Source organism: Salmo salar, unplaced genomic scaffold, assembly GCF_905237065.1.
Source record: "Salmo salar unplaced genomic scaffold, Ssal_v3.1, whole genome shotgun sequence".
In the NCBI taxonomy this organism is placed as follows: Eukaryota; Metazoa; Chordata; class Actinopteri; order Salmoniformes; family Salmonidae; genus Salmo; species Salmo salar.
The window spans coordinates 50001-62599 of NW_025548489.1; the positions used below are offsets into that span (position 1 = coordinate 50001).

A 12599-nucleotide genomic window follows, 5' to 3' on the forward strand; every position below is an offset into this window, starting at 1 on the left:
GATCTGAGTGGCTCGATCCGTGGTCACATGACTCAGAATCTCTGGCATCTTCTTAAACATGTCCAGGTTGTTGACATGAATCTACAACACACCATGTGGCATTATTTCTCCTGCTTAACAAAGTGTGTGTTTAAAACTTCATCGGGATCGGTGTCCCATCCACGGGTCGGTTAAGCTAACGTAGGCTAATGGGATTAGCATGAGGTTGTAAGTAACAGGAACATTTCCCAGGACATAGACATATCTGATATTGGCAGAAAGCTTAAATTCTTGTTAATCTAACTGCACTGTCCAATGACCAGTAGCTATTACAGTGAAAGAATACCATGCTATTGTTTGAGGAGAGTGCACAGTTATGAACTTAAAGTTATTAATAAACCAATTGGGCAGTCTTGATACATTTTGAACAAAATGCAATGGTTCATTGGATCAGTCTAAAACGTTGTACTGCTGCCATCTAGTGGCCAAAAAATCTAAATTGCACCTGGGCTGGAATAATACATTATGGCCTTTCTCTTGCATTTCAAAGATGACGGAACAAAAAAACGGTTCGTTTTATCTTTGTATTATCATTTACCAGATCTATTGTGTTATATTCTCCTACATTCCTTTCACATTTCCACAAACTTCAAAGTGTTTCCTTTCAAATGGTACCAATAATATGCATATCCTCGCTTCAGGCAGTTAGATTTGGATTTGTCATTTTAGGCAGAAATGGAAAAAAAGGGTCCGATCCTTATTAAGTGTTGGTCACCGACCTGTGTGTGAAACTCGTTCGCCAGGTTAGTGAAGAGGTATTCATATCCATACGCAGCCTTACAGTTCAGCCACACTGTGTGGCGCACACTCCTACTGATCCAGTCCTGTACCAGGTCCTGGATAGCATGTAGACAGGTCTCCTACACACACACACACACACACACACACACACACACACACACACACACACACACACACACACACACACACACACACACACACACACACACACACACACTCCTAATGACTCAGTCCTGTACCAGGCCCTGGATAGCATGTAGACACGTCTCCTACACACACACACTCTCTCTCTCTCTCTCTCTCTCTCTAGCTCTCTCTCCCCCCCTCTCTCTCTCTCTCTGTAGCTCTCTCTCAAGCTCTCCCCCCTCCCCCTCTCTCTCTCTAGCTCTCGCTCTGTCTCTCTGTAGCTCTCTCTCTCTCCCCCCCTCTCCTCTCTCTCTCCCCCCCCTCTCTCTCTCTGTAGCTCTCTCTCCTCCCCTCTCTCTAGCTCTCCCCCTCTCTCTCTCTCTCTCGCTGTAGCTCTCTCTCCCCCCTCTCTCTCTCTCTCTCTCTCTCTCTCTGTAGCTCTCTCAGAATCCCACACACTCACCCTGCTGGGGATCTGGTAGAAGCGAGGGTCGTAAAAGGTGGAGTCCAGATACACACTCTTGATGTCTTTCACCCTGAAACAACACAGCACAGGGTTACTACAGGGTTACTATAGGGTTATTATAGGGTTACTATAGGGTTATTATAGGGTTACTACAGGGTTATTATAGGGTTACTATAGGGTTACTATAGGGTTACTACAGGGTTATTATAGGGTTACTATAGGGTTACTACAGGGTTATTATAGGGTTACTATAGGGTTACTATAGGGGTTACTATAGGGTTACTATAGGGGTTACTATAGGGTTATTATAGGGTTACTATAGGGTTATTATAGGGTTACTACAGGGTTATTATAGGGTTACTATAGGGTTACTACAGGGTTATTATAGGGTTATTATAGGGTTATTATAGGGGTTACTATAGGGTTACTATAGGGGTTATTATAGGGTTACTATAGGGGTTACTATAGGGGTTACTATAGGGTTACTATAGGGTTATTATAGGGTTATTATAGGGTTACTATAGGGTTATTATAGGGTTACTATAGGGTTACTATAGGGGTTATTATAGGGTTACTACAGGGTTATTATAGGGTTACTATAGGGTTACTACAGGGTTATTATAGGGTTACTATAGGGGTTACTACAGGGTTATTATAGGGTTATTATAGGGTTACTATAGGGTTATTATAGGGTTACTATAGGGTTACTATAGGGGTTATTATAGGGTTACTATAGGGTTATTATAGGTTTACTATAGGTTTACTATAGGGTTACTATAGGGTTACTATAGGTTTATTATAGGGTTACTATAGGGTTACTATAGGGTTATTATAGGGTTACTATAGGGGTTACTATAGGGTTATTATAGGGTTACTATAGGGTTATTATAGGGGTTACTATAGGGTTATTATAGGGGTTACTATAGGGTTATTATAGGGTTACTATAGGGTTACTATAGGGTTACTATAGGGTTACTATAGGGTTACTATAGGGGTTACTATAGGGTTACTATAGGGGTTACTATAGGGTTACTATAGGGGTTACTATAGGGTTACTATTGGGTTATTATAGGGTTACTATAGGGTTATTATAGGGTTACTATAGGGTTATTATAGGGTTACTATAGGGTTACTATAGGGTTATTATAGGGTTACTATAGGGTTATTATAGGGGTTACTACAGGGTTATTATAGGGTTACTATGTTAGGTTAGGGTGACTGTATATTGTCCAGGTTTTACCTGGTGTGTGCTGGTTAGGGTGACTGTATATTGTCCAGGTTTTACCTGGTGTGTGCTGGTTAGGGTGACTGTATATTGTCCAGGTTTTACCTGGTGTGTGCTGGTTAGGGTGACTGTATATTGTCCAGGTTTTACCTGGTGTGTGCTGGTTAGGGTGACTGTATATTGTCCAGGTTTTACCTGGTGTGTGCTGGTTAGGGTGACTGTATATTGTCCAGGTTTTACCTGGTGTGTGCTGGTTAGGGTGACTGTATATTGTCCAGGTTTTACCTGGTGTGTGCTGGTTAGGGTGACTGTATATTGTCCAGGTTTTACCTGGTGTGTGCTGGTTAGGGTGACTGTATATTGTCCAGGTTTTACCTGGTGTGTGCTGGTTAGGGTGACTGTATATTGTCCAGGTTTTACCTGGTGTGTGCTGGTTAGGGTGACTGTATATTGTCCAGGTTTTACCTGGTGTGTGCTGGTTAGGGTGACTGTATATTGTCCAGGTTTTACCTGGTGTGTGCTGGTTAGGGTGACTGTATATTGTCCAGGTTTTACCTGGTGTGTGCTGGTTAGGGTGATGTATATTGTCCAGGTTTTACCTGGTGTGTGCTGGTTAGGGTGACTGTATATTGTCCAGGTTTTACCTGGTGTGTGCTGGTTAGGGTGACTGTATATTGTCCAGGTTTTACCTGGTGTGTGCTGGTTAGGGTGATGTATATTGTCCAGGTTTTACCTGGTGTGTGCTGGTTAGGGTGACTGTATATTGTCCAGGTTTTACCTGGTGTGTGCTGGTTAGGGTGACTGTATATTGTCCAGGTTTTACCTGGTGTGTGCTGGTTAGGGTGACTGTATATTGTCCAGGTTTTACCTGGTGTGTGCTGGTTAGGGTGACTGTATATTGTCCAGGTTTTACCTGGTGTGTGCTGGTTAGGGTGACTGTATATTGTCCAGGTTTTACCTGGTGTGTGCTGGTTAGGGTGACTGTATATTGTCCAGGTTTTACCTGGTGTGTGCTGGTTAGGGTGACTGTATATTGTCCAGGTTTTACCTGGTGTGTGCTGGTTAGGGTGACTGTATATTGTCCAGGTTTTACCTGGTGTGTGCTGGTTAGGGTGACTGTATATTGTCCAGGTTTTACCTGGTGTGTTCTGGTTAGGGTGACTGTATATTGTCCAGGTTTTACCTGGTGTGTGCTGGTTAGGGTGACTGTATATTGTCCAGGTTTTACCTGGTGTGTGCTGGTTAGGGTGACTGTATATTGTCCAGGTTTTACCTGGTGTGTGCTGGTTAGGGTGACTGTATATTGTCCAGGTTTTACCTGGTGTGTTCTGGTTAGGGTGACTGTATATTGTCCAGGTTTTACCTGGTGTGTGCTGGTTAGGGTGACTGTATATTGTCCAGGTTTTACCTGGTGTGTGCTGGTTAGGGTGACTGTATATTGTCCAGGTTTTACCTGGTGTGTGCTGGTTAGGGTGACTGTATATTGTCCAGGTTTTACCTGGTGTGTGCTGGTTAGGGTGACTGTATATTGTCCAGGTTTTACCTGGTGTGTGCTGGTTAGGGTGACTGTATATTGTCCAGGTTTTACCTGGTGTGTGCTGGTTAGGGTGACTGTATATTGTCCAGGTTTTACCTGGTGTGTGCTGGTTAGGGTGACTGTATATTGTCCAGGTTTTACCTGGTGTGTGCTGGTTAGGGTGACTGTATATTGTCCAGGTTTTACCTGGTGTGTTCTGGTTAGGGTGACTGTATATTGTCCAGGTTTTACCTGGTGTGTGCTGGTTAGGGTGACTGTATATTGTCCAGGTTTTACCTGGTGTGTGCTGGTTAGGGTGACTGTATATTGTCCAGGTTTTACCTGGTGTGTGCTGGTTAGGGTGACTGTATATTGTCCAGGTTTTACCTGGTGTGTTCTGGTTAGGGTGACTGTATATTGTCCAGGTTTTACCTGGTGTGTGCTGGTTAGGGTGACTGTATATTGTCCAGGTTTTACCTGGTGTGTGCTGGTTAGGGTGACTGTATATTGTCCAGGTTTTACCAAGACAGTTTTTTAGGGTCGAGGAGGTTTAATGATGCTGATTCACAATATGGGCACAGAACATCACAGTGGATTATGGTCAACTTTTCTAAATGTAGATGCTCCAATCCCATCTGGGCCCGTACTGGGAATCTCCGGCCCGTACTGGGAATCTCCGGCCCGTACTGGGAACCTCCGGCCCGTACTGGGAACCTCCGGCCCGTACTGGGAACCTCCGGCCCGTACTGGGAATCTCCGGCCCGTACTGGGAACCTCCGGCCCGTACTGGGAACCTCCGGCCCGTACTGGGAATCTCCGGCCCGTACTGGGAACCTCCGGCCCGTACTAGGAATCTCCAGCATCATTAAACCATCTCGACCATAATACACTAAACTATTCAGAATCAAATACAAATTCACTATAATTGTAGTCTAAATCTGCATTTGTTTAATTTAGACTATTACCAGTTATGTACCAAAAACATCTTAAATCTGTTTGTTTTTCTGCCATGTGTAATATGTGGTTGGCTGTGTATTGTATAACAGCTCCATCATTAATGTTTTTCCTGGTTTGAGCTCCTACAGTGCGTTCAGAGTATTCAGACCCCTTGAATTTGACATTTTGTTTTGTTACAGCCTCATTCTAAAATTGAGGAAGTTGTTTTTTCCCCTCATCAGTCTACACACAATACCCCATAATGACATCACAATACCCCATAATGACATCACAATACCATCACAATACCCCATAATGACATCACAATACCCCATAATGACATCACAATACCCCATAATGACAAATCAAAAACATTTTTTACTTTTTAAAAATATGTTTACATAAGAATTCAGACCCTTTACTTAGTACTTTGTTGAAGCACCTTTGTCAGAGATTACAGCCTTGAGTCTTCTTAGATATGAGGCTAAAAGCTTGGCACACCTGTATTTGGGAAGGATCTCCCATTCTTCTCTGCAGATCCTCTCAAGCTCTGTCAGGGTGGATGGGGAGCGTTGCTGCACAGCTATTTTCAGGTCTCTCCAGAGATGTTCAATCGGGTTAAATTCCCGTGCTCTGCCTGGGCCGCTCGAGGACATCCAGAGACTTGTCCCGAAGCCACTCCTGGGTTGTCTTGGCTCTGTGCTTAGGGTCGTTGGCCTGTTGGAAGGTGAACCTTCGCCCCAGTCTGAGGTCCTGAGCGCTCTGGAGCAGGTTTTCATCAAGGATCTCTGTCTTTGCTCCGTTCATCTTTACCTTGATCCTGACTCCCTGCTACTGAAAAACATCCCCACAGCATGATGCTGCCACCACCATGCTTCACCGTAGGGATGGTGGCAGGTTTCCTCCAGACGTGACGCTGCCACCACCAAGCCTCACCGTAGGGATGGTGGCAGGTCTCCTCCAGACGTGACGCTGCCACCACCAAGCCTCACCGTAGGGATGGTGGCAGGTTTCCTCCAGACGTGACGCTGCCACCACCATGCCTCACCGTAGGGATGGTGGCAGGTTTCCTCCAGACGTGACGCTGCCACCACCATGCATCACCGTAGGGATGGTGGCAGGTCTCCTCCAGACGTGACGCTGCCACCACCATGCCTCACCGTAGGGATGGTGGCAGGTCTCCTCCAGACGTGACGCTGCCACCACCAAGCCTCACCGTAGGGATGGTGGCAGGTCTCCTCCAGACGTGACGCTGCCACCACCAAGCCTCACCGTAGGGATGGTGGCAGGTCTCCTCCAGACGTGACGCTGCCACCACCAAGCCTCACCGTAGGGATGGTGGCAGGTCTCCTCCAGACGTGACGCTGCCACCACCATGCCTCACCGTAGGGATGGTGGCAGGTCTCCTCCAGACGTGACGCTGCCACCACCATGCCTCACCGTAGGGATGGTGGCAGGTCTCCTCCAGACGTGACGCTGCCACCACCATGCCTCACCTCCAGACGTAACGCTACCACCACCATGCCTCACCGTAGGGATGGTGGCAGGTCTCCTCCAGACGTGACGCTGCCACCACCATGCCTCACCGTAGGGAAGGTGGCAGGTTTCCTCCAGACGTGACGCTGCCACCACCATGCCTCACCGTAGGGATGGTGGCAGGTCTCCTCCAGACGTGACGCTGCCACCACCATGCCTCACCGTAGGGATGGTGGCAGGTTTCCTCCAGACTTGACGCTGCCACCACCATGCCTCACCGTAGGGAAGGTGGCAGGTTTCCTCCAGACGTGACGCTGCCACCACCATGCCTCACCGTAGGGATGGTGGCAGGTCTCCTCCAGACGTGACGCTGCCACCACCATGCCTCACCGTAGGGATGGTGGCAGGTTTCCTCCAGACTTGACGCTGCCACCACCATGCCTCACCGTAGGGATGGTGACAGGTTTCCTCCAGACGTGACGCCGCCACCATGCTTCACCGTAGGGATGGTGGCAGGTTTCCTCCAGACGTAACGCTTGGCATTCAGGCCAAAGAGATCAATCTTGTTTCTCATGGTCTGAGAGTCCTTTAGGTAAACTCCAAGCGGGCTGTCATGTGCCTTTTACTGAGGAGTGGCTTCCGTCTGGCCACTCTACCATAAAGGCCTGATTGGTGGAGTGCTGCAGAGATGGTTGTCCTTCTGAAAGGTTCTCCCATCTCCACAGAGGAACTCTGGAGCTCTGTTAGAGTGACCATCGGGTTCTTGGTCACCTCTCTGACCAAGGCCCTTCTCCCCCGATTGCTCAGTTTGGCCGGGCGGCCAGCTCTAGGCAGAGACTTAGTGGTTCCAAACTTCTTCTATTGGAGAATGATTGAGACCACTGTGTTCTTGGGGATCTTCAATACTGCAGAAATGTTTTGGTACCCTTCCCCAGATCTGTGCCTTGACACAATCCTGTCTCGGAGCTCTACGGAGGATTCCTTCGACCTCATGGCTTGGTTTCTGCTCTACCTGTCAACTGTGGGACCTTATATAAACAGGTGTGTGCCTTTCCAAATCATGTCCTATCAATTGAATTTACCACCGGTGGACTCCAATCAAGTTGTATAAACATCAAGGATGATCAATGGAAACAGGATGCACCTGAGCTCTACAGTATTTTGAGTCTCAGAGCAAAGCGTCTGAATACTTACGTAAATAAGGTATTTCTTTACTTTTAATACATTTGCTATAATTAACAAAACTTTTCGCTTTGTCGTTACGGGGTATTGTGATGTCGTTACGGGGTATTGTGATGTCGTCATGGGGTATTGTGATGTCGTTACGGGGTATTGTGATGTCGTCACGGGGTATTGTTACGGGGTATTGTGATGTCGTTATGGGGTATTGTGATGTCGTCACGGGGTATTGTGATGTCGTCACGGGTATTGTTACGGGTATTGTGATGTCGTATGGGGTATTGTGATGTCGTTATGGGGTATTGTGATGTCGTCACGGGGTATTGTGATGTCGTCTGGGGTATTGTACGGGGTATTGTGATGTCGTTATGGTATTGTGATGTCGTTATGGGGTATTGTGATGTCGTCACGGGGTATTGTGATGTCGTCACGGGGTATTGTGATGTCACGGGGTATTGTGATGTCGCACGGGTATTGTGTATCGATTAATGAGAGGAAAAATGTATCTAATCCATTTTAGAATAATGTAACAAAATGTGGAAAAAGTGAAGAGGTCTGAATACTTTCCTCAGGCACTGTGTTGGTCCATGCCAAGGTAGTAGTGAACAAGTCCTTTATTTAACCAGGTAGGCTAGTTGAGAACAAGTCCTTTATTTAACCAGGTTAGGCTAGTTGAGAACAAGTCCTTTATTTAACCAGGTAGGCTAGTTGAGAACAAGTCCTTTATTTAACCAGGTTAGGCTAGTTGAGAACAAGTCCTTTATTTAACCAGGTTAGGCTAGTTGAGAACAAGTCCTTTATTTAACCAGGTAGGCTAGTTGAGAACAAGTTCTCATTTACAACTGTGACCTGGCCAAGATAAAGCAAAGCAGTTCGACAACATACAACAACACAGAGTTACACATGGAATAAACAAACATACAGTCAATAACACAATAGAAAAAAAATCTATATACAGTGTGTGCAAATGAGGTAAGATTAGGGAGGTAAGGCAATAAATAGGCCATAGTGGCGAAGTAATTACAATTTAGCAATTAAACACTGGAGTGATAGATGTGCAAGTAGAGATACTGGGGGGCAAAGGAGCAAAATAAATAACAATATGGGGATGAGGTAGTTGGATGGGCTGTTTACAGATGGGCTATGTACAGGTGCAGTGATCTGTGAGCTGCTCTGACAGCTGGTGCTTAAAGCTAGTGAGGGAGATATGAGTCTCCAGCTTCAATGATTTTTGCAGTTCGTTCCAGTCATTGGCAGCAGAGAACTGGAAGGAAAGGAGGCCAAAGGAGGAATTGGCTTTGGGGGTGACCGGTGAGATATACCTGCTGGAGCGCGTGATACAGGTGGGTGTTGCTATGGTGACCAGTGAGCTGAGATAAGGCGGGGCTTTACCTAGCAGAGACTTATAGATGACCTGGAGCCAGTGGGTCTGGCGACGATTATGAAGCGAGGGCCAGCCAACGAGAGCGTACAGGTCGCAGTGGTGGGTAGTATATGGGGCTTTGGTGACAAAACGGATGGCACTGTGATAGACTGCATCCAGCTTGTTGAGTAGAGTGTTGGAGGCTATTTTGTAAATGACATCGCTGAAGTCAAGGATCAGTAGGATAGTCAGTTTTACGAGGGTATGTTTGGCAGCATGAGGGAAGGATGCTTGTTGTGAAATAGGAAGCCGATTCTAGATTTAATTTTGGATTGGAGATGTTTAATGTGAGTCTGGAAGGAGAGTTTACAGTCTAACCAGACACCCAGGTATTTGTAGTTGTCCACATATTCTAAGTCAGAACCGTCCAGAGAAGTGATGCTGGACAGGCGGGCAGGTGCGGGCAGCGATCGGTTGAAGAGCATGCATTTAGTTTTACTAGCGTTTAAGAGCAGTTGGAGGCCATGGAAGGAGTGTTGTATGGCATTGAAGCTTGTCTGGAGGGTTGTTAACACAGTGTCCAAAGAAGGGCCAGAAGTATACAGAATGGTGTTGTCTGCGTAGAGGTGGATCAGAGAATCACCAACAGCAAGAGCGACATCATTGATAAATACAGAGAAAAGATTCGGCCGAGAATTGAACCCTGTGGCACCCCCATAGAGACTGCCAGAGGTCCGGACAACAGGCCCTCCGATTTGACACACTGAACTCAGTCTGAGAAGTAGTTGGTGAACCAGGCGAGGCAATCATTAGAGAAACCAAGGCTGTTGAGTCTGCCGATAAGAATGCGGTGATTGACAGAGTCGAAAGCCTTGGCCAGGTCGATGAATACGGCTGCACAGTAATGTCTCTTATCGATGGCGGTTATGATGTTGTTTAGGACCTTGAGCGTGGCTGAGGTGCACCCATGACCAGCTCTGAAACCAGATTGCGTAGGGGAGAAGGTACGGTGGGATTCGAAATGGTCGGTGATCTGTTTGTTAACTTGGCTTTTCGAAGACCTTAGAAAGGCAGGGTAGGATGGATATAGGTATGTAACAGTTTGGGTCTAGTGTCTCCCCCTTTGAAGAGGGGGATGACAGCAGCTGCTTTCCAATCTTTGGGGATCTCAGACGATACGAGAGAGAGGTTGAACAGGCTAGTAATAGGGGTTGCAACAATTGCGGCGAATAATTTTAGAAAGTGAGGATCTAGATGATTTGTAGGGGTCCAGATTTTGCAACTCTTTCAGAACATCAGCTATCTGGATTTGGGTGAAGGAGAAATGGGGGAGGTTTGGGCAAGTTGCTGTGGGGGGGGTGCAGGGCTGTTGACCGGGGTCAGGGTAGCCAGGTGGAAAGCATGGCCAGCCGCAGATAAATGCTTCTAGAAATTCTCAATTATCGGTGGTGACAGTGTTTCCTAGCCTCAGAGCAGTGGGCAGCTGGGAGGAGGTGCTCTTATTCTCCATGGACTTTACAGTGTCCCAGAACTTTTTGGAGTTTGTGCTACAGGATGCAAATTTCTGTTTGAAAAAGCTAGCCTTAGCTTTCCTAACTGCCTGTTAATACTGGTTCCTAACTTCCCTGAAAAGTTGAATATCGTGTTGGCTATTTGATGCTATTCGACTTCAATAGCATGGCTGTAATGGCTTAATGCTCTACAAGACAATACAGCGCTAGGCTATACAAAGTGACTTCAATAGCATGGCTGTAATGGCTTAATGCTCTACAATGTGACTTCAATAGCATGGCTGTAATGGCTTAATGCTCTACAAGACAATACAGCGCTAGGCTATACAACGTGACTTCAATAGCATGGCTGTTATGGCTTAATGCTATACAACGTGGCTTCAATAGCATGGCTGTAATGGCTTAATGCTCTACAACGTGGCTTCAATAGCATGGCTGTAATGGCTTAATGCTCTACAGCGTGACTTCAATAGCATGGCTGTAATGGCTTAATGCTCTACAACGTGGCTTCAATAGCATGGCTGTAATGGCTTAATGCTCTACAATGTGACTTCAATAGCATGGCTGTAATGGCTTAATGCTCTACAACGTGACTTCAATAGCATGGCTGTAATGGCTTAATGCTCTACAAGGCTAAACAGCAGCGCTAGGCTAAACAGCAGCGCTAGGCTAAACAGCGCTAGGCTAAACAGCGCTAGGCTAAACAGCGCTAGGCTAAACAGCGTGACTAATTAAAGGGGAGCCTCACACAACTGAATGATCTTGAAATGTAAACTTCTAAACAGTTTGGAATGAAATATCCATATAAAGTACATCTATATAATTACAGGGTATATAAACAAAGTAGTGAGGGACATTATCCTATACAAACACAGGGCTAAATGTCAAAATAACATGACAGTGAAAACTGATCTAGCAAGCCCGCAGTAGCTAGCTCACGGTAGCTCACGCTAAACACTTCATTAGCAGAACCACAAAACATGACAATAAGGTAGGCAAGCGCATAAACACTTCCACATCAGCAAGGACGCACACTGGCCTTGGCTAACACAACGAGAGCTAACTGGAGGGGAAACACTGGCCTTGGCTAACACAACGAGAGCTAACTGGAGGGGAAACACTGGCCTTGGCTAACACAACGAGAGCTAACTGGAGGGGAAACACTGGCCTTGGCTAACACAACGAGAGCTAACTGGAGGGGAAACACTGGCCTTGGCTAACACAACGAGAGCTAACTGGAGGGGAAACACTGGCCTTGGCTAACACAACGAGAGCTAACTGGAGGGGAAACACTGGCCTTGGCTAACACAACGAGAGCTAACTGGAGGGGAAACACTGGCCTTGGCTAACACAACGAGAGCTAACTGGAGGGGAAACACTGGCCTTGGCTAACACAACGAGAGCTAACTGGAGGGGAAACACTGGCCTTGGCTAACACAACGAGAGCTAACTGGAGGGGAAACACAGGATGGATGGAACTAGACTCCTCTCAGCTGGAGATCCCCCAGCATGCTCTGCTTCACAGCTCTGATATGATCAACTTCTAGCTAGTATTTGGTAGTCATTCTGTCTGTATATACTGTGGGTAGTGTCTGTATATACTGTAGGTAGTGTGTGTGTGTGTGTGTGTGTGTGTGTGTACCTGCTCCCAGAGTGGAGGGTGTGTGTGTGTGTGTGTGTGTGTAGTGTGTGTGTGTGTGTACCTGCTCCCAGAGTGGAGGGGGTGTGTGTGTGTGTGTGTGTGTGTACCTGCTCCCAGAGTGGAGGGTGTGTGTGTGTGTGTGTGTGTGTGTGTGTGTGTGTGTGTTTACCTGCTCCCAGAGTTGAGGGTGTGTGTGTGTGTGTGTGTTTACCTGCTCCCAGAGTTGGAGGGTGTGTGTGTGTGTGTGTGTGTGTGTGTGTGTGTGTGTTTTACCTGCTCCCAGAGTTGAGGTGTGTGTGTGTGTGTGTGTGTGTGTGTGTGTGTGTTTACCTGCTCCCAGAGTTGAGGGTGTGTGTGTGTGTGTGTGTGTGTGTGTGTG

At 46.7% G+C, this 12599-nt stretch overlaps 1 protein-coding gene across 1 annotated transcript in view; it reads right to left on the minus strand.

The window, feature by feature from the left end:
• The window catches only part of LOC106595226 (protein artemis), a 34186-nt gene that overhangs the window by 13577 nt on the left and 8010 nt on the right, over positions 1–12599 (minus strand). Inside the window, exons 7-9 of the mRNA XM_045712445.1 lie at positions 1370–1442; positions 759–899; positions 1–81 (exon numbers count right to left, since the gene is read on the minus strand). The exon at positions 1–81 is cut by the window's left edge and continues 21 nt beyond it. Coding sequence (XP_045568401.1) covers positions 1–81; positions 759–899; positions 1370–1442 — 295 coding nt within the window. The remainder of the gene's footprint in view (positions 82–758; positions 900–1369; positions 1443–12599) is intronic.